The sequence below is a fragment of the Sceloporus occidentalis genome, unplaced genomic scaffold (genome assembly GCF_023333645.1).
Source record: "Sceloporus occidentalis isolate IW3139 unplaced genomic scaffold, rSceOcc1.0.p SCAF_282, whole genome shotgun sequence".
NCBI classification, from domain to species: domain Eukaryota; kingdom Metazoa; phylum Chordata; class Lepidosauria; order Squamata; family Phrynosomatidae; genus Sceloporus; species Sceloporus occidentalis.
In genome coordinates, this window is record NW_028317262.1 from 406,739 (window position 1) to 427,040 (window position 20,302).

The following is a 20,302-nucleotide window of genomic DNA, read 5'->3' on the forward strand; positions in this document are numbered from 1 at the left end:
CTGAAAAGAATGAGACCAAAGACAGAACCTCGGGGGAGTCGACTCGAAACACCCAACTAGAAAATACCCCATTACCAGAAACTCTGTCTTTTCACCAATTCTCTGTGTTCTAAACATGATTTAAAATTATTATTTTTATTTTTTTTAAGGAGTGTAAATATTCCGAATATACAGACATTGCGACCACATAGATGGAAGATCGTCTCCTGCGTCATCTCTCTCGTCATCGAGTCTGAAGAAACAAATACAATCACAAGAAAATCCTGAAACGAGTTTGGGGATAAAAGTGCCGTCACTCGCAGCCGAGGAACCCCAATCTCTGGTGGATAAAGTGTTTAGCGAGCAAAATAGAAACATTCATAGAAATTTGAGGTTCTCCATTATCTTCTGAACCCAATCTCGAGACATGGATGATCAAACGGCAAAACAAACCTTTCCGTGTTCCGAATGTGGGAAATGTGACACCTCAATAGGAAATTGTAATAAACATGAGAAAATCCACACGGGAGAGAGTCCGTTTGCGTGTTACACCTCCCAGACGGCGCTTACGATTCACCAGAGAAAGCACACAGGGGAGAAGCCATTCTTGTGCTCCAAATGTGGGAAATGTTTCACGAGAAGTCATGAGCTGAAAAAACACGAGCGACATCACACCGGAGAGAAGCTTTTTGAGTGCTCCGAGTGCGGGAAACGTTTCTCCCAAATAGGAAATCGTAATAAACATGAGAAGACCCACACGGGGGAGAAGCCGTTCGCCTGCGCTGAATGCGGGAAACGTTACATCGCAAAACCCAACCTTATCCGACATGAACGGAGTCACACCGGCGAGAGACCGTTTGCGTGTTCCGAATGCGGAAAAAGTTTCACCACCAAGCAAGCGCTTACCAGGCACAAGCGAGTTCACACCGGGGAGAAGCTGTACGCGTGTTTAGAGTGCGGGAAAAGTTTTTCAACAAAGCCGTGGCTACGGAGACACGAGCTGTATCATAGTGAAGATAATCAATTTTCGTGTCCGGAGTGCGGAAAACGTTTCGCCTTAAAGTCAGAACTCACCAGACACATGCGATTCCATACTGGAGAGAAATCATGCAAGTGTCTGGAATGCGGGAAATGTTTCACTGCGAAAGGAAGCCTCAGCACTCACAAGAGAGTGCACACGGGAGAGAAACCATTCGCGTGTCCTGAATGCGGGGAACGTTTCATCAAGTCATCACACCTCAGTGCTCATGTGAGAACGCACACAGGAGAGAAACCATTCGCCTGTTCCGAATGTGAAAAATGTTTCACCACAAAGTCTTCTCTCGTCATACACCAGCGAATCCACACGGGAGAGAAGCCGTTTGCGTGTTCTCAATGCGGGAAACGTTTTATCACAAATTCAGCCCTCAGCGCACATGTGAGATATCACACGGGAGAGAAGCCGTTCGCGTGTTCAGAATGCGGAAAGGGTTTTAACGTAAAGTCAGCATTAATTCGACATGTGAGAACTCACACGGGAGAGAAGCCGTTTGCGTGTTTCGAATGCGGGAAACGTTTTAACAGAAAGTCAAGCCTCGCCGCACATCAGAGCTATCACACGGGAGAGAAGCCTTTCACGTGTTCTGAATGCGGGAAAGGTTTTAATAGAAAGTCAGGCCTCGCCGCACATCAGAGCTACCACACGGGAGAGAAGCCGTTCGCGTGTTCTCAATGCGTGAAACGTTTTAACACAAAGTCAGGCCTCGCTGCACATCAGAGCTACCACACGGGAGAGAAGCCGTTTGCGTGTTCTCAATGCGTGAAACGTTTTAACACAAAGTCAGGCCTCGCCGCACATCAGAGCTACCACACGGGAGAGAAGCCGTTCGCGTGTTCTCAATGCGTGAAACGTTTTAACACAAAGTCAGGCCTCGCTGCACATCAGAGCTACCACACGGGAGAGAAGCCGTTCGCGTGTTCTCAATGCGGGAAATGTTTTAACTCAAGCCGGAACCGGAACTTCCACGTGAAAAAGCACCATGGAAAGGGAGAATTTGTAGAAAGAAATGCAACGGAAAGTAGCAAATTCACACATTAAGGAAGAAAAAAGATGTCCATGGTACAAATAACGGCTTTATTAGATACAGGAATTCACATCGGGGAGAAATCTGTTTCGAGTCCTGAAAGGGAAGAACCGGATTTTTCACAATTCTGTCGAAACTCACATTGTGGTGGGAAAAAAATGCGTGGATAATTGTCTCTCTGGTGAAATTATTGGTGTTTTGTTAGAGCAGGTTTAAGTTACTATTGTTTATTAAACATTATAATCTCTGCTAGTGTTCGGGGGCAGATTGTATTGGGGTGCGTATTGCGTTGTTTGGATAGATCTCTTCCGGAATGCCGACTGCGTCTGTAATTCGCCGCTCCAACGCCATCTTGGCGCAGAATATACCGAGTCGCGAAAATCATTTGTTACATTTCCTAATTCCTATAATTCATATTCTCTGAGGTTTTACGTCGATTTGAAGAATAGGAAGACTAATCTGGGTCAAGGTGGCCATTATCTGCTGCGAGGTTTATGTTTCATAATCATTTGTTTGTTGTTTCTATTTTGAAATATTTTTTTTGTTGAAAAAATAAATAAATTGTGTGGAGCAAATTTCCATTTATTTGTATAAAAAAAAATAGATGTTATCGAAAATGTAAAAGTAGACGAGCTCCAAAGGTGCTCCATAACTGAAGTGATGGACAGGAGGAAAAGGTTCTTTTATCGATGAGTCTTAGATTCTGTATCAAAAGCTTTAGAGATGTATGAAATGAACCATTTCAGGTTAAAATAAATCATTTACTTAAAACACATAGGTCACTTTCACAGCAGAGAATTGCGAAGGAGAGCTGCTCTTGGGATGAGTAGCTCCGCCGTGTAGGTCTTCCGTCCCGACAGTTCACGAGGCAGCCGAGTAATTATAGCTCTCATTCACTTGCCGAGACACGATGTAGAGTGAGAAACAGACTCAGGTTCATTGAAAAGCACTCGGGTATTTATACATCGAACCAGATGAAATACAATATCCTCCACCCCGTCCGGCCCAGGGTGAACATTATGGCCGTCTGGCTGGCGCCCCCCGATACACTACTGTAAAATGTCCGGGTATACAGAAAACAGGGTCCCCAGTATATTCCTGGACGCCTCTCGCAATTGCTGCCCTCGTCCCAAAACAGCACACCAGGGAGCTTGATAGGGCAGCGGCAACTGCTGCATGTCCTCTAGTGCCATACTAGATTTCACATCATATCTGTTCTGCCTCTGTGGCTAGCCGAAGCTGAGCCACACAGTGGGGCTATTGTCCTGAAAAGGACAATAAGTGATCATAGCAGAGGACACAGCTCAACCTCGGGGTGTTGTAGTATACGGAAGTATAGCATTACAGCGCTCTACCGCCCTGATAAGAGGTAGTCCACATAACCCCGCCCAGGCAGTGCGGTGTCATACTCTGGCCACCGAGCCCCGCAATATCTGTACAGCCTTAAACCGTCGTTTTCGGGGTGATCCCGAAAGAGCGGTGGCGATCCCGGGTTACCGATGGATAGCTCTGTCCAAAAAGCGATGTGATCGTCGAAGGGACCCCGAGTAGCAGCACTTCAAAGTCCCATCGGTCGGGAATCTACAGGCGGCTCCCTCCCAGGACCATCCCTGGTCCGCACCCAACTAGCCGGGGGTCTACTCCACAAAAGAGCGCTCTAGTGGGGTTGACGGTGTCCGGGATAAAAGGGGTTAAAGTCAGAGGGCAGGACATGGGGCACATGGACAGGGTAAGACGTAAGGGGAACAAAAGCACACACGATAATTACAACACATACCGGGAAATGCAGGCATCACAAACAATAACTATTACAGACGGCACCTATTAACCCTGGGCCGTCACAGGTAAAGTAACAGTTTTTCTGTCCGTAGGGCTCCGGCAAGGAAAGATTTCTTTCCATAAGCCACATCGGACGGTCTCTTCTTCTATTTTAACTAAAAGGGGGTCGCTGGATCATGAAATTAGCAGGAATTCACACTTTAATCCTCATTTTGCTTTTCTTTCTGGAGGCGGTTTACAGGTTACTCTTACGGCAGCTGATTGGTCCAGTGACTTCTAGGAAGATTTATCTTAAACGGATTGTTCACGTCTCTACCTCTCTTTACTATGAATCCCCCCTCTTTACTATTTTACCGACCCTCCGAGATACTTCTTTATCTTTTCTCTGGTAGGTTAATCGAGTCACAGTCTGGTAAGGGAACCCGGGACGCTGTTCCTCTATTCTGTACAGCGCCAAGTAATTTGTTGGTGCTTAATAAACAAAGGATCACTGTGACAGAATGAGCTGTCATACAGGCCCCAAGGTACTCAGAGATGGCTCCAGCCCGGCTACCAAACAGGCAGGAACTCCATTGTGTAAACTAATCCCATTAACAGGATGGCTGCCAGGGGGAGATTCAGTAGCTAAAGGGGATTAAAGGTTGGGTTGTCTACATGTACCTGTCATGTACCTGTTTATCAATGTTGATTTATGTTAATGAAGTTCTGTGGCTATATGAGTCTGTGTTTTACATCAATAAACTGTTCATTCCTGCTGTACTCAATCCAAGGTAGTTGTGTCTACTTATTGGGTGCACATAGCAGGGTTCCAAGGTGCGCATGCTGGCTGGTGCTGGAAGTGATTCCGGGGACAAGAGGAGGATACATCTGGGTGATCTCTGGGAGTTACTACAGCTCTCTCTGTGATTTGTTGGAATCTGGTGATGAAAAATTGTGATGTTTGGGACTTTTATGAGAGGATTGCAGAAAAATGTCTTCCTCTCTGTTTGAGGGTCTTTCGATTGGCTGAGAAGCACACATATATTATTGATTGTCTGTCTCTGGCAGTAGGTCATACGGGTCTTGGTAACGGTTGAATTGTCTTCTTTTCTGCCATATTGACCATGACCGTCATGATGCTTCCCTCTAGAGGAAACCGTACCAAATTTAATGCCGTCCTGTACAGCGTCTTCCAAGCTTGGAGGAATACGTGTCTAGAGGAGCAACTTCTCCTTCTATTTAGCAGGGCATCAAAAATAATTAGTAATATTAATTTTAATAATCTTATCATGTGGCTAAATCGTTCTAAGACAAAATAACATAAAAAATATTCCAATACAGAAAGGGGTTAAAGTCAATTGAAGCCTGTCCTGTTACACACACACTTCTTTCACGTCTATAACACGAGAAACGCTTTCTAACCGGTGTGCGCTCCGGTGCTTACTGAGATTTGCTTTAGCGTTAGAACATTTTGTCACAGTCCAAACACATGTACGGCTTCTCCCTGCCGTGAATTCCGAGATGTTTAAGGCGGTTCGAGTTACGGGTGAAGCATTTTCCCCACGCAGAACACGGAAATGGTTTCTTTCCTGTGTGACTACGCTGGTGGAGGGCAAAATCTGAGGACTGTGTGAAACATTTCCCGCACTCGGGACAGGAATAAGGCTTTTCACTGGTGGGACTTCTGAGATATTAATCAAATCTTTTGCTCCTGCTAAACGTTTCCCCACATACTTCCAAACTCACGGAAATGGTTTTTCATCCGCGTGAGTCCGCTGGTGGGCCACAAAATGCGACCTTTGTTTGAAACGTTTCCCACACTCGGAACAGGAATAAGGCTTCTCCCCGGTGTGAATTCTGACATGTTGAACGAGGTGGGAGTTCCTGTTAAAACGTTTCCCGCACTCAGAACATGAAAAAGGCTTCTCCCCGGTGTGAGTTCTGACATGTTGAACGAGGTGAAAATTGCTGGTGAAACATTTCCCGCACACTGAACACGGCAATAGTTTCTCTCCTGTGTGAGTCCGCTGGTGGAGAGCAAAAGCCGAGGACTGAGTGAAAGATTTCCCGCACTCGGCGCAGGAATAAGGCTTCTGCCCGGTGTGAACACCTAGATGATCACCAAGGCGTGCCTTACTGCTAAAACATTTCCCGCACTCAGAACACGGAAACGGTTTCTCTCCTGTGTGAGTTTGCAGATGGTAGGTTAAATTGGAGAATTGTTTGAAACGTTTCCCACATTCGGAGCAGGAATAAGGCTTCTCCCCGGTGTGAACTCTGAGATGTTGAACGCGGTGCGAGTTGCTCTTAAAACGTTTCGTGCAGTGGGGACATGAAAAAGGCTTCTCCCCGGTGTGAATCCTAAAGTGCTGAACAAGTTGCCAGTTACTGTTAAAAGATTTCTCACACTCTGAACACGAGAAAGGCTTCTCCTTGGAGTGAATTCTGAGATGTTGAACAAGGTGCCAGTTACTGCTAAAACGTTTCCCGCACTCGGGACATGGAAACGGTTTTTCACCCGTATGAGTTCGCTGGTGGCGTATCATATGGGACTTGTGTTTGAAACGTTTCCCGCACTCAGGACATGAATGAGGCCTCTCGTCTGTGTGAATACGCTGATCCCTAATGCACTCAGAGTCACAACTTTTCCCGCAGTCCAAAGAGGAGGCTGCTGTTATATTATGGATGGTCCAATGCTGAAGAAGATCAGAGTCACTGGTAAACCGTTCCTGACACTCGGGGCAGCTATATGTACCCTCATCGGGGGGCGTTTCACACTGAAAATGTGTGTTACTGGTTTGGGTTTTATCAGTAGAAGTAGATCCCTTGGGTTCGGTTGGGATCCAACAATCTTCATTGGAAGCGGATTCCTCCTTTACGTGGACAGACGTATTATCCCCCCCGTCGTGCTCTGTGTGCGTATCGGGGGCTGAGACATTTCCGTCTTCATCTGAGGGGGATCCGTCCTCATTACGAGTCGCTGTGAGCTCTGTCTGTGGAGACTCCGCCGGGTCACAAATGTCTGTCTCTTCACATGAGGCGGATTCCTCCTTAATAAAATGAGACGTCTTACAGTCCAGCGGAGAATTAGGGGCTCGATCTCTGACCTCGGACGCGTCTGTCGGAGAGAAATCATCAAATTAAGTGAAGCAGCCGCTTTCCCAAACAAGCAGATTTCAGATCTCTCGCGGCTGCCTTATTGCCGAGTATTTATTATACGGACCTCACATTTTACAGGTTATTTGTTACAGAGAAGATGCCTTAATATCTACACACAGACCGCAGGGATTAAACCTCTTACCCGGAGAGCCGCGGGGCTGGTGGGTCTCCATCATCACGTCCCTGTAAAGCTCCTTGTGTCCTTCTAAATACTCCCACTCCTCCATGGAGAAATAGACGGTGACATCATCACACCTCACAGGAACCTGAGACACACAATGAGCCGTCACCATCCAGACACACGCCTCGGTGTTACTGTATAACGTCCCGTTCCCAGCAGCGCTCACCTCTCCAGTCAGCAGGGACATCATCTTGTTGGTCAGTTCCAGGATCTTCTGCTCGCGGTTCCTCTCGTGGGTCGGCGAGTGAGGTGGAGGCACCGGGCTGGGGCTCCAGGTCCCGGGGGGTCCGTCTGACACACGGGGGCCGTCACTGGGTGGGACGCAGTCACTGGGCTTCCTCACAATCATATAATCCTGTATATCGGGAAAGATATTGAAATATCGATGAGCAAAGTAACGTCTGAGCTGCAGTTTGTGGACATAACGACATCCATGTTCTGGCCCCAGAGACACCGGCCCCTCACCTCTCCGCTCAGCAGGGAGATGATCTCCAGGGTGAGGCTCAAGATCTTCTCAGCCACCGGATCCTTGCCCATGTTCAGTCCTAAACCGGATTCTTTCCTGGGTTACCGTGTTTGGCACTCAGACGCCTTTGCTTTTAATATCTCCTGTATGAAGACGACACCGAGATCGATCCCTCCCTGTGATGAAGAAGCGGGTTTCTGGGTGATTACGGCGGCCCCCCGGATCCCATCAAGGCTCTGCGCAGACTGCAGGGTCACCCTGTGTAACCCCCCGTTATACCCTCTAGCACCGTGGTGTCCAGTTTTGGCCGCAGACAGAGCGGGGGTTTTAGTGATTTCATTAAATGATAAGAATTATTCGGATGGCGCTGCCTGTGAATGATCTGCAATCCCCACAATCCCTATCTGTGCAGCTCAGGGCCTGGAGATGTCACATGACTGCTTTATAAAGAGAACTACAACTCCTATAATCCTCAGCACCCCATTATAATCCACACACACCCAGCTTCTGCCTCACAATACACACAAGGACTGCAACTCCCATCACACCTTTCAGATTTTAACAAATTTAGCATAACACAAAGGAACACTACAATTCCGATGATCCAGTCTACCTCCCATCACGCACTGGGCTCTGACAGCCATTAAAGGGCAACCATTACGAGCTAAACATTACAACTCCCACTATCCGTGTGTCCCGGCAGATAGACAACTCCTATCATCCCTATCTCCTACCGAAACCCCAACAATGACTACAAACCGGTAATCCTCACAGGAGAGCGTCCGGTCCGCAGTTTATTGGTGTACAGGAAGTACTGCAGGGACTTGGAACGCAAAACCGGAAGTTAAATGGAACGCAAACCCGGAAGTAACATATTGCACAGAGGAAACGCATCCTGAGGAAACCAAAGAAAATTTGCAACTTACGTCCGGTGTTCGGATTCAAAGAGAAGCATGACCCCAAGAGCTGACCCTCTCCCTATAACCCCTGGCAGGTCTGTATGCAGATAAATGCTGGGGGAGGGGTAGTCTGAGCCCAGGTGTTAGACCCGGCTAGTCCCAGAGGCAGCTGGCGAGGTAACCCGGAAGCTGACAGGTGAGTGTCAGTCACGGAGGAGACCGTCCTATACAGTGACCCTGTGCCGGGTGATGTGACGGCTGCTTTACTCTCTTTGGGGTTTTGTCTTTTTGCTGTCACGTTATTAGAATTTGTGGTACAGGGAGGCGTCTGAGCGCCAAACGCGGTGACCCAGGAAAGAGTCCGGTTTGGGACTGAACATGGACAAGGATCCGGTGGCTGAGAAGATCTTGAGCCTCACCCTGGAGATCATCTCCCTGCTGAGCGGAGAGGTGAGGGGCCGGTGTCTCTGGGGCCAGAACATGGATGTCGTTCTGTCCACAAACTGCAGCTCAGATGTTTCTTTGCTCATCGATATTTCAATATCTTTCCCGATATACAGGATTATATGATTGTGAGGAAGCCCAGTGACTGCGTCCCACCCAGCGACGGCCCCCGTGTGTCAGACGGACCACCCGGGACCTGGAGCCCCAGCCTGGTGCCTCCACCTCACTCGCTGACCCACGAGAGGAACCGCGAGCAGAAGATCCTGGAACTGACCCACAAGATGATGTCCCTGCTGACTGGAGAGGTGAGCGCTGCTGGGAACGGGACGTTATACAGTAACACCGAGGCGTGTGTCTGGATGGTGACGGCACATTGTGTGTCTCAGGTTCCTGTGAGGTGTGATGATGTCACCGTCTATTTCTCCATGGAGGAGTGGGAGTATTTAGAAGGACACAAGGAGCGTTACAGGGACGTGATGATGGAGACCCACCAGCCCCGCGGCTCTCCGGGTAAGAGGTTTAATCCCTGCGGTCTGTGTGTAGATATTAAGGCATCTTCACTGTAACAAATAACGTGTAAAATGTGAGGTCCGTATAATAAATACTCGGCAATAAGGCAACCGCGAGAGATCTCAGGAGCCGGAGCCGCAGTTATTCAACAAGACTCGAGAGTTTTACAGATTCTGCCAGACGGGGAGCGTTTAGAAATGGCGGCGTCTCCGCAGGTAGAAGACATTTATCTGAAAGAGACTCTGAAATCTACTTGTTTGGGAAAGCGGCTGCTTCACTTAATTTGATGATTTCTCTCCGACAGACGCGTCCGAGGTCAGAGATCGAGCCCCTAATTCTCTGCTGGACTGTAAGACGTCTCATTTTATTAAGGAGGAATCCGCCTCGTGTGAAGAGACAGACATTTGTGACCCGGTGGAGTCTCCACAGACAGAGCTCACATCGACTCGTAATGAGGACGGATCCCCCTCAGATGAAGACGGAAATGTCTCAGCCCCCGATACGCACACAGAGCACGACGGGGGGGATAATACGTCTGTCCACGTAAAGGAGGAATCCGCTTCCAATGAAGATTATTGGATCCCAACCGAACCCAAGGGATCTACTTCTACTGATAAAACCCAAACCAGTAACACACATTTTCAGCGTGAAACGCCCCCCGATGAGGGTACATATAGCTGCCCCGAGTGTCAGGAACGGTTTACAAGTGACTCTGATCTTCTTCAACATCAGACCGTCCATGATAGATCGGTGGTCTCCTCTCAGGACTGCGGGAAAAGTTGTGACTCTGAGCGCACTAGGGATCAGCGTATTCACACAGACGAGAGGCCTCATTCCTGTCCTGAGTGCGGGAAACGTTTCAAACACAAGTCCCATATGATACGCCACCAGCGAACTCACACGGGTGAAAAACCGTTTCCATGTCCAGTGTGCGGGAAACGTTTCAAACACAAGTCCCATATGATACGCCACCAGCGAACTCATACGGGTGAAAAACCGTTTCCGTGTCCCGAGTGCGGAAAACATTTTAGCAGTAAGGCGCACCTTACTCAACATCTCAGAATTCACTCCAAGGAGATGCCTTTCTCATGTTCCAAGTGTGAGAAGTGTTTCAAGCATTACTCTAGTTTCAGCTACCATCAGCGGACTCACACTGGAGAAAAACCGTTTCCGTGTTTTGAGTGTGGGAAATGTTTTAGCTGTAAGGTGCACCTTACTCAACACCTCAGAAATCACACCGGGGAGAAGCCCTTTGTATGTTCTAAGTGCGGGAAATGTTTTAACTGGAACTCTCACCTTGTTCGACATCTCAGAGTTCACACCGGGGAGAATCCTTTGTCGTGTTCTGAATGCGGGAAATGTTATAAACGAAGGTCGGATTGTGTAGCCCACCAGCGGACTCACACGGGTAGAAAACCATTTCCGTGATGTTGGAAACGTGTGAGAGATGTCTGAGAATTCACACCACGGAGAAGCCTTCTTCCTGCTCCGAGTGCGGGAAATCTTTCACACAGTCCTCGACTTTTACTCTCCATCAGCGGACTCACAAAGGAGAGAAACTATTGCCGAGGTCCGAGTGCGGGAAATCTTTCACCAGCAACTTTAACCTCATTCAACGTCTGAGTTCACACCGGGGAGAAGCCTTATTCGTGTTTCACTCGCTCCTCAGGTTTTGCTGTCCACCAGCGGACTCAGAGAACCGTGTTCTGCGTGGGGAAAATGCTTCACCTGTAACTCGAACCGTCTTAAACATCTCGGAATTCACGGCAGGGAGAAGCCGTACATGTGTTTGGACTGTGACAAAATATTCTAACGCTAATTAATATTACTTATTACTTTCTGATGTCCTGTTCAATAAAGAACGGAATAATTACCTAAAAATGCCAATTTCGGTGAACCGGTGACAAATTGCTGAAAAAGGTAGTGCTGGTTCTGATAGAAAGGTGTCACAAGACACAGCGCATCACAGTTTATTGTGTATGGGGCTTCGTAGCCGCAGACGAGTCAGGGTGCCCATGCTAGCCCCTGTCTGTCAAAAGCACCTACATTGATCTGTGAACATAAGAAATGGGGCAATGGAGGAAGGTGGTCGGTGTGATGAGTCCCTGCTGGCTAATTTTAAGGAACCGTTGCAGCAAACATGGGATTGGCTGACACAAGAAAAAGTGCTCAAGCTATTAAATACTGTTAAGGTAGACAAGGCCCCTGGACCGGATGGTATACACCCAAGGGTACTGAAGGAGTTAAGCCTAACTCTGGCCCAACCATTATTACTAATCTTTAGGGATTCTTTCAGCTCGGGCATAGTTCCATTAGATTGGCGCAAGGCAGATGTTGTGCCCATATTTAAAAAGGGATCAAAATCTCAACCGGGCAATTACAGGCCAGTAAGCTTAACATCGGTAGTGGGGAAATTATTTGAAGGGTTGCTAAAGGTTATATAAATAAAAGATAATAATAATAAAGGTTATATAAATAAAAGATAATAATAATAAAGGTTATATAAATAAAAGATAATAATAATAAAGGTTATATAAATAAAAGATAATAATAATAAAGGTTATATAAATAAAAGATAATAATAATAAAGGTTATACATTCAAGATCATATCTTGATCCAGAATCCAATCAGTAGAAGTCAGCATGGATTTGTGAAAGACGGATCTCGTCAAACCAACCTATTAGCATTCTATGAAGAAGTTAGTAAATATAGACCTGGGGGTGGCTGTAGATGGGATTTATCTGGACTTTGCCAAGGCGTTTGATACGGTTCCGCATAAAAGGCTACTCTATAAATGAACAGAAATAGGCTTCGGGGCAAATGTCTGTCTGTGGATCCGAAATCGGCTGAAAGTTAGAATGCAGAGGGTTGTTGTGAATGGATGTTTCTCAGTCTGTACGCAGGTATTAAGTGGAGGCCTCAGGGGTCTGTCCTCGCTCCTCTTCTTTTTAATTTATTTATAAATGATCTCCCAGGCTGCATTGAGAGCCATGTCACAGTTTTTGCTGATGACACAAAATTAGGCCGGGTAATTCAGACTAATCTTGATGTTTCTTCTTTGCAGGAAGATTTAGACAGAGTTGAGGGCCGGGCGTGCAAGTGGCAGATGAGGTTCAACATAGAGAAATGCAAAGTTATGCATTATGGTAAAAATAATAAAAATGCAACCTATTCTTTAAATGGAATATCCTTGGGGGAAACTACCAATGAGAAGGATTTAGGAATAACGGTTGACAACAGACTTGACAACAGTGCGCAATGCCAGCAAGCAGCTGCGAGGGCCAATAAGGTTTTAGCATGCATAAAAAGAGGTATCCATTCAAGGGAGGAGGATATTATCCGCCTCTTTACAAGTCATTGGTAAGACGTCACCTTGAGTATGCGGTACAATTGCTGGTGTTGCAGGCGGGAGCAGGCGCTCAAGACACTGTACCTGCGGGTCCCAGTAATCCCGGGCACTCCTGCAAGGCTGCCTTTGCGCTGCTCCCTCACAGCGTCTCTTCTCTTGCTCCGCCCAGGAACACAGCACAGTCACGTGATTTTACATCACTTCCCATGACTCCGCTGTGTTCTTGGGCGGAACAAGAAAAGAGACGCTGTGAGGGAGCAACACAAAGGCAGCCTTGCGGGAGTGCGCAGGAAATCTGCAGATCATGTGGCGAGAGCGGGTTACATGTTGCAGGAGCGGGCGGCATTGGACATAAAATCAGCGGGAGCGGGCCGGGTTTAAAAAGGCTAGATTCCACAGCCCACCTTCAGAGGTCTAGTGGCGTCCATACCTCGACGGGTCAGGGCTGTTTTGGTGTCCAGAAGTGGGGCCTACACAATATTAGGCATACAATGTTATGGCTGATCAGTGTGTGTGTGTGTATAATAACATTATATATATATATATATATATATCATCTCAGCCACACATAAGAACCCTGTAAGAGAGCGAGGAAGACATTTTTCTGCAATCCTGTGATAAAAGTCAGAAAAACCTTTTTCCCTGCCAACCCTGGTGTCACATGATGTGAGGGACTCCTTAATTGAACTCTGTCCCTCGCTTTATTGTTTTCTTGACCCCAGGTCGGGTCTATATGGATTTCCTAAGCCCTCTGGGTTGAAGGTAGTATGGGACCATATAGCCCCTGTTTGGGCTGGTCAGTTTTGCCAGAAACCTTACCTCGGTTTGGATGCCCCCATGCAATGCGGGTTCGGTAGTCAGACGGAGGTTTATCAGGACAGTCAAGATGCTGGCTGAACTTTGGTTGTGATGCGCTACCTATGTTTGAGTTAGGAAGAAGGGCACTGGTGGATTTCTGGGGAGACTCCTTGCCTTCCTGCCCATTCCCTTCTTGTGTCTAAGTATCCCTGGGGTCATTGGGTGGCCACAGGGTGACCTGGAAACCCCATCTGGTCTGCCAGAAACAGAGTCCTATGAACTAGTCGGCTAAGGGGGGGCTCTACGAGCCAGGAAATGCTCGATGTGCCTGACCTAGCTGCAAATACATGGAACTGTGTGGCGGGCAGGAACCGCCGATAATTGGAACAGCTTCGCTACGGACGCCCTTTGCCCCACCCTGTCACTCTTTTGATGCTGCATTAAGCTTGTGGTGGGCAACACTAGGTGGCGGTTACAGAGAGGGAGCTCATACGGGAACCCTGGATCTATTACCAATCTTTCAGTGGCAAGGAGCTACGCAGTCTGAGTATGGATCTCCATCACGCGTATCTTGCGGAAGAAATCAGCACCTTAATAAGTTCCCGGGTGGGTGGGTGGATGTCTGGTTGGCGTATAAGTTCCTTGGTGGGTGGATGTCTGGTTGGTCGAGACACCCACCAGGGGACTTATGCACTGAAAATGTTTCACTCCTCCTCTTATGGGGGACACCTCTCTTGAGCTGAAAGCCTCCCAGGAGCTCTTGAATAAATCTGCAGAACCTTCAGAGTGGTGAGCACAGATATCCGGGAGAAGAACAAGGTGTAAACCATTCACAAAGAAAAACGTAAACACTCAGCATACAGTGGGTACAACTAATCCACATCAAACATAGGCTAAGGTGAAAACATTATTTACACAGAGTAAATATCGTCCTAGCATACGGACAAGCAAACATATGTTATCCCGTTACTTGAGGATGAGAAAGAAATCAATACCAAGACTTGTCTGCATTGGCAAAAGTGTCTACAACAACATGTATATTTAATACAAAATGGTGTTCATGTAAATTCCATATTTACATTCACCAACCAGACATCCACCCACCAGGGAACTTAAGATTTAATGCCATCCTTTGCATTGACACCCAAAATCAGAGAAATTGCAATTTTTAGGTAATTATTCCCTTCTTTATTGAACAGGACATCAGAAAGTAATTAGTGATATTAATTTTCATAATGAACATACGTCTAAATTGCAATAAGAAACTGAATAACATAAAACAATTTATTACACGAGAAACGCTTTCTAAACGGTGTGCGCTCCGGTGCTTACTGAGATTTGCTTTAGCATTAGAACATTTTGTTACAGTCCAAACACATGCACGGCTTCTCCCTGCCGTGAATTCCGAGATGTTTAAGGCGGTTCGAGTTACAGGTGAAGCATTTTCCCCACACAGAACACGGAAACTATTTCCTGTGGCGGCAAGCTTTGAGGACTGTGTGGAACATTTCCCGGCTTTGGAACAGGAATAAGGCTTCTCTCAGGTATGACCTGGAATGTTATTGTGAAAGTTGCGGGTAACACATTACCCACGCTCCGAACACAGCAATAGTTTCTCTCCCGAGAGTCCGCTGACAGACGGCGAAATCTGAGGACTGTGTGAAAAATCTCCTTGGAACGAGAATAAAGTCTCCCCAGAGTCAATGCTGAGACATTTAACGCTTCTCTGGCTACTACTAAATATTTCCCACACTTTTCCAAACTCATGGAAATGGTTTTTCACCCCTGTGAGTCTGCTGGTGAGCTACAAAATTTGACCTTTGTATGAAACGTTTCCCGCACTCTGAACAGGAATAAGGCTTCTCCCCGGTGTGAATTCTAAAATGCTGAACAAGCTGCCATTTACCGTTGAAACATTTCCCGCACTCGGAACACCGAAATGGTTTTTCACCCGTATGAGTCCGCTGGTGGCGTACAAAAGCTGACTTTTGTTTGAAACGTTTCCCGCACTCTGAACAGGAATAAGGCTTCTCCACGGTGTGAATTCTGAGATGTCGAAGAAGGTCAGTGTTCCCCTTAAAACGTTTCCCGCACTCTGAACAGGAATAAGGCTTCTCCCCGGTGTGAATTCTGAGATGTTGAACAAGGTATGAGTTCCTGGAGAAACGTTTCCCGCACTCCGAACAGGAATAAGGCTTCTCCCCAGTGTGAATTCTGAGATGTCGAAGAAGGTCAGTGTTCCACTTAAAACATTTCCCGCACTCTGAACAGGAATAAGGCTTCTCCACGGTGTGAGTTCTGAGGTGTTGAGTAACTTGCGCCTTACTGCTAAAACTTTTCCCGCACTCAGAACACGGAAATAGTTTCTCTCCTGTGTGAGTCCGCTGGTGGAGAGCAAAAGCCGAAGGCTGCGTGAAAGACTTCCCGCACTCGGAGCATGAAAAACGCTGCACCGCGGTGTGAACGACTAAATGTTGAGTAAGGTGCGCCTTACTGCGAAAACATCTCCCGCACTCAGAACATGGAAACGGTTTTTCTCCAGTGTGAATCCGCTGGTGGTAGGTTAAAGCGGAAAATTGTTTGAAACATTTCCCGCATTCAGAACACGACAAAGGCTTCTCCCTGGAGTGAATTCTGAGATGTTGAGCAAGGTGAGAGCTCCTCTTAAATAATTTCCCACACTCGGGACAGGGATATGGCTTCTCTGTGTCGTGAATCCCTAAGTGCTGAACAAGCTGCCAGTTACCGATAAAATGTTTCCCGCACTCTGAACACGAGAAAAGCTTCTGTTCGGAGTGAATTCTGAGATGTTGATTGCGGTCAGAGCTGCTCTTAAATAGTCTCCCACACTCAGGACAGGAATAAAGCTTCTCCCCGGTGTGATTTCTAAAATGCTGAACAAGCTGCCATTCACTGTTGAAACTTTTCCCGCACTCGGAACACAGAAATGGTTTTTCACCCGTGTGAGTCCGCTGGTGCCGTACACAATGGAACTTGTTTTTGAAACGTTTCCCGCATTCAGGACAGGAATAAGGATTCCCACCTTTGTGAATACGCCAATGCCCAATGCCTTCAGAGTTAGAACTTTTCTCGCCGTCCAGAGTGGAGACCGCCGATCTATCATGGATGGTCTGATGCTGAAGAAGATCAGAGTCACTGGTAAACCGTTCCTGACACTCGGGGCAGCTATATGCACCCTCATCGGGGGGCGTTTCACACTGAAAATGTGTGTTACTGGTTTGGGTTTTATCAGTAGAAGTAGATCCCTTGTGTTCGGTTGGGATCCAATAATCTTCATTGGAAGTGGATTCCTCCTTTACGTGGACAGACGTATTATCCCCCCCGTCGTGCTCTGTGTGCGTATCGGGGGCTGAGACATTTCCGTCTTCATCTGAGGGGGGTCCGTCCTCATTACGAGTCGCTGTGAGCTCTGTCTGTGGAGACTCCGCCGGGTCACAAATGTCTGTCTCTTCACATGAGGCGGATTCCTCCTTAATAAAATGAGACGTCTTACAGTCCAGCGGAGAATTAGGGGCTCGATCTCTGACCTCGGACGCGTCTGCCGGAGAGAAATCATCAAATTAAGTGAAGCAGCCGCTTTCCCAAACAAGTAGATTTCAGAGTCTCTTTCAGATAAATGTCTTCTACCTGCGGAGACGCCGCCATTTCTAAACACTCCCCGTCTGGCAGAATCTGCTTCTCTGTTATACTAATATTTTCAGATTGTCTTAGAAGAGAACGGCGGCCATCACCGCTTTTATGCGTTACTAATATAATTTTATTAGGTTAAAAATTAAATATTTTACGATAAAAAAAACTGTCTCCCCTAACATTGATCAGCGAGACCAAGCAATAACCAGTGACCTAAAGTGTCACTGATAAGCGATCAGGTAGTAATAATCATGTATTAAATAAAATAAAATGTAATTTTTAAATTAAAAATGTCTGGGTTTTTTTTATTTATTATTATCATAGAAAGTGACGGCAGATAAGACCCATTCAGCCCAACCTTATCCTTGGATGACTTCTCTCTCTAGGACATCTAAGAAGGAGAGGGGTCATCAAGAATGTCATAACAACGAGAACTCCTACTGGTCAGAAGTAATCTGATCATCCTTACTGATCGTAATTGTCTCTGCAGCAGAGCCTTCACTGACAGAAACCGACCTGGCCCTTTGACTTGTAGGCGAATGTTATATTTTTTGTTTTATTTGTTTTTAGCATTTTTGAAAGCATTAGGAGAGGGTCAAAGCTGGTTGAAACGTATGTGTGGAACGAGGCAGCCGTCCACCCCATCCTCGAAGCCACCTATGGAAGTTGGAATGCAAATACCAGCAACCTGTCAATAGGTGACTCTCACACGTTGTTGGGTAACAGCGGCTCCGGCTCCTGAGATCTCTCGCGGCTGCCTTATTGCCGAGTATTTATTATACGGACCTCACATTTTACATGTTATTTGTTACAGTGAAGATGCCTTAATATCTACACACAGACCGCAGGGATTAAACCTCTTACCCGGAGAGCCGCGGGGCTGGTGGGTCTCCATCATCACGTCCCTGTAAAGCTCCTTGTGTCCTTCTAAATACTCCCACTCCTCCATGGAGAAATAGACGGTGACATCATCACACCTCACAGGAACCTGAGACACACAATGAGCCGTCACCATCCAGACACACGCCTCGGTGTTACTGTATAACGTCCCGTTCCCAGCAGCGCTCACCTCTCCAGTCAGCAGGGACATCATCTTGTTGGTCAGTTCCAGGATCTTCTGCTCGCGGTTCCTCTCGTGGGTCAGCGAGTGAGGTGGAGGCACCGGGCTGAGGCTCCGGGTCCCGGGGGGTCCGTCTGACACACGGGGGCCGTCGCTGGGTGGGACGCAGTCACTGGGCTTCCTCACAATCATATAATCCTGTATATCGGGAAAGATATTGAAATATCGATGAGCAAAGAAACATCTGAGCTGCAGTTTGTGGACAGAACGACATCCATGTTCTGGCCCCAGAGACACCGGCCCCTCACCTCTCCGCTCAGCAGGGAGATGATCTCCAGGGTGAGGCTCAAGATCTTCTCAGCCACCGGATCCTTGTCCATGTTCAGCCCTAAACCGGACTCTTTCCTGGGTCACCGCGTTTGGCGCTCAGACGCCTCCCTGTACCACAAATTATAATAACGTGACGGCAAAAAAAGACAGAGTCGAGGTTTGGATTCCGCTCTGGATGGCCGCGCGGTGTCTGCAGCCAGAGATAGAGAGGAAATCCCTGAGGCCTACAGGTCCCCCTCCATCTTTGGGCTCCTCCCATACCGCGGTTAAACAGAGATCATTCCGGATCACCGCGGCGGCTCGGAGGGAGCCGTGCTTACCGATGGGGCTTCTAACCTTCTAATACATAACAACGGAGAGCTAAACGCCGTCACCTTATTGCAAGCAGGAAAGGAAGAGCTCAAAACAATCAGGCTTCCGACCGAACCTGATAAATCCCCACCGGCTGCATCCACTAAATCCCTCGCGAGCGATCCAAGCAGTAATTACTGAAACGCACGCGCTCCTCTCCGACTGAGGGCCTTTTGATCCACACAGACCTGGCAGGGGTTACAGGGAGAGTGTCAGCTCCTGGGCCCAGACTGCCCCTCCCCCAGCATTTACCTGCACACAGACCTGCCAGGGGTTACAGGGAGAGTGTCAGCTCCTGAGCCCAGACTGCCCCTCCCCCAGCATTTACCTGCACACACAGACCTGCCAGGGGTTACAGGGAGAGTGTCAGCTCCTGGGCCCAGACTGCCCCTCCCCCAGCATTTACCTGCACACAGACCTGCCAGAAGTTACAGGGAGAGAGTCAGCTCCTGGGCCCAGACTGCCCCTCCCCCCGCATTTACCTGCACACAGACCTGCCAGAAGTTACAGGGTGAGTGTCAGCTCCTGGGCCCAGACTGTCCCTCCCCTCAGCATTTACCTGCACAGACCTGCCAGCGGTTGTAAGGAGAGTGTCAGCTCCTGGGGTCACGCTGCTCTTTAAATCCCGGATGTGACTTGCAAACTCCCATAGGCTTCCTCAAGATGCGTTTCTTCTGTGCAATGCGTTACTTCCGGTTTTGCGTTCCGTTTAACTTCCGGTTTTGCGTTCCAAGCCCCTGCAGTACTTCCTGTGAGGATTACCGATTTGTAATCATCGTTGGGGTTTAAGCCCAAACGGAGATATGGATGATGGGAGTTGTCTCTCTGCCCGGCCACACGGATAGTGGGAGCTGGGATCTTAAGTTCTTGATGGCTGCTAGAGCCCAGTGCATGATGGGAATTGCAGTCTTCCTTTGCTTCATGCTAAACTTGGCATTATCTTAAAGGTGTGTGATGGGAGTTGCAGTCCTTGTGTGTGTTATGAGGCAGAAGCTGGGTGTGTGTGGATTCTAATGGGGTGCTGAGGATTAGGGGAGTTGTAGTTCTCTTTAACCAAAGTTATGGTGGGTAAAGGTGATGGAAACCCCTTCCTCTTAAAATGAAGGGGGTAGTAGAAGCCTTATTATTACACACTCATCTACAGACTTGTACAGCGGGCAATTACTTCCAAGGGATCCGAGTATAAAGTGGATATAGAGGCCAAGGGTGATTGTTGTTGACCGTATTTGCATGCACCTACCCAGAATCCCTTGTGGTTGTGGCAGCACCATGAGATTTCTGAGGGAAAAGCAAGAGTGAGGGG

The 20,302-nt window shown here is 47.7% G+C and overlaps 1 protein-coding gene across 1 annotated transcript; it reads left to right on the top strand.

Moving 5' to 3' along the window:
* The first annotated feature begins 406 nt into the window (after nucleotides 1-406).
* LOC149275520 (uncharacterized) lies at nucleotides 407-2,056 on the top strand. Its single transcript, XM_089504639.1, has 2 exons — nucleotides 407-929; nucleotides 1,014-2,056. The coding sequence occupies exons 1-2, from the start codon at nucleotides 407-409 to the stop codon at nucleotides 2,054-2,056; spliced, it is 1,566 nt and encodes a 521-aa protein (XP_089360765.1).
* Nucleotides 2,057-20,302: the final 18,246 nt, after the last annotated feature.

What these genes read in the sequence shown, in the direction of transcription:
- LOC149275520 (XM_089504639.1), top strand. Translation starts at nt 407, where the DNA reads ATGGATGATCAAACGGCAAAACAAACCTTTCCGTGTTCCGAATGTGGG. An exon ending in GGAGAAGCTGTACGCGTGTT is followed by an intron (nt 930 to 1,013) that starts TAGAGTGCGGGA and finishes AATTTTCGTGTC; the next exon opens with CGGAGTGCGGAAAACGTTTC.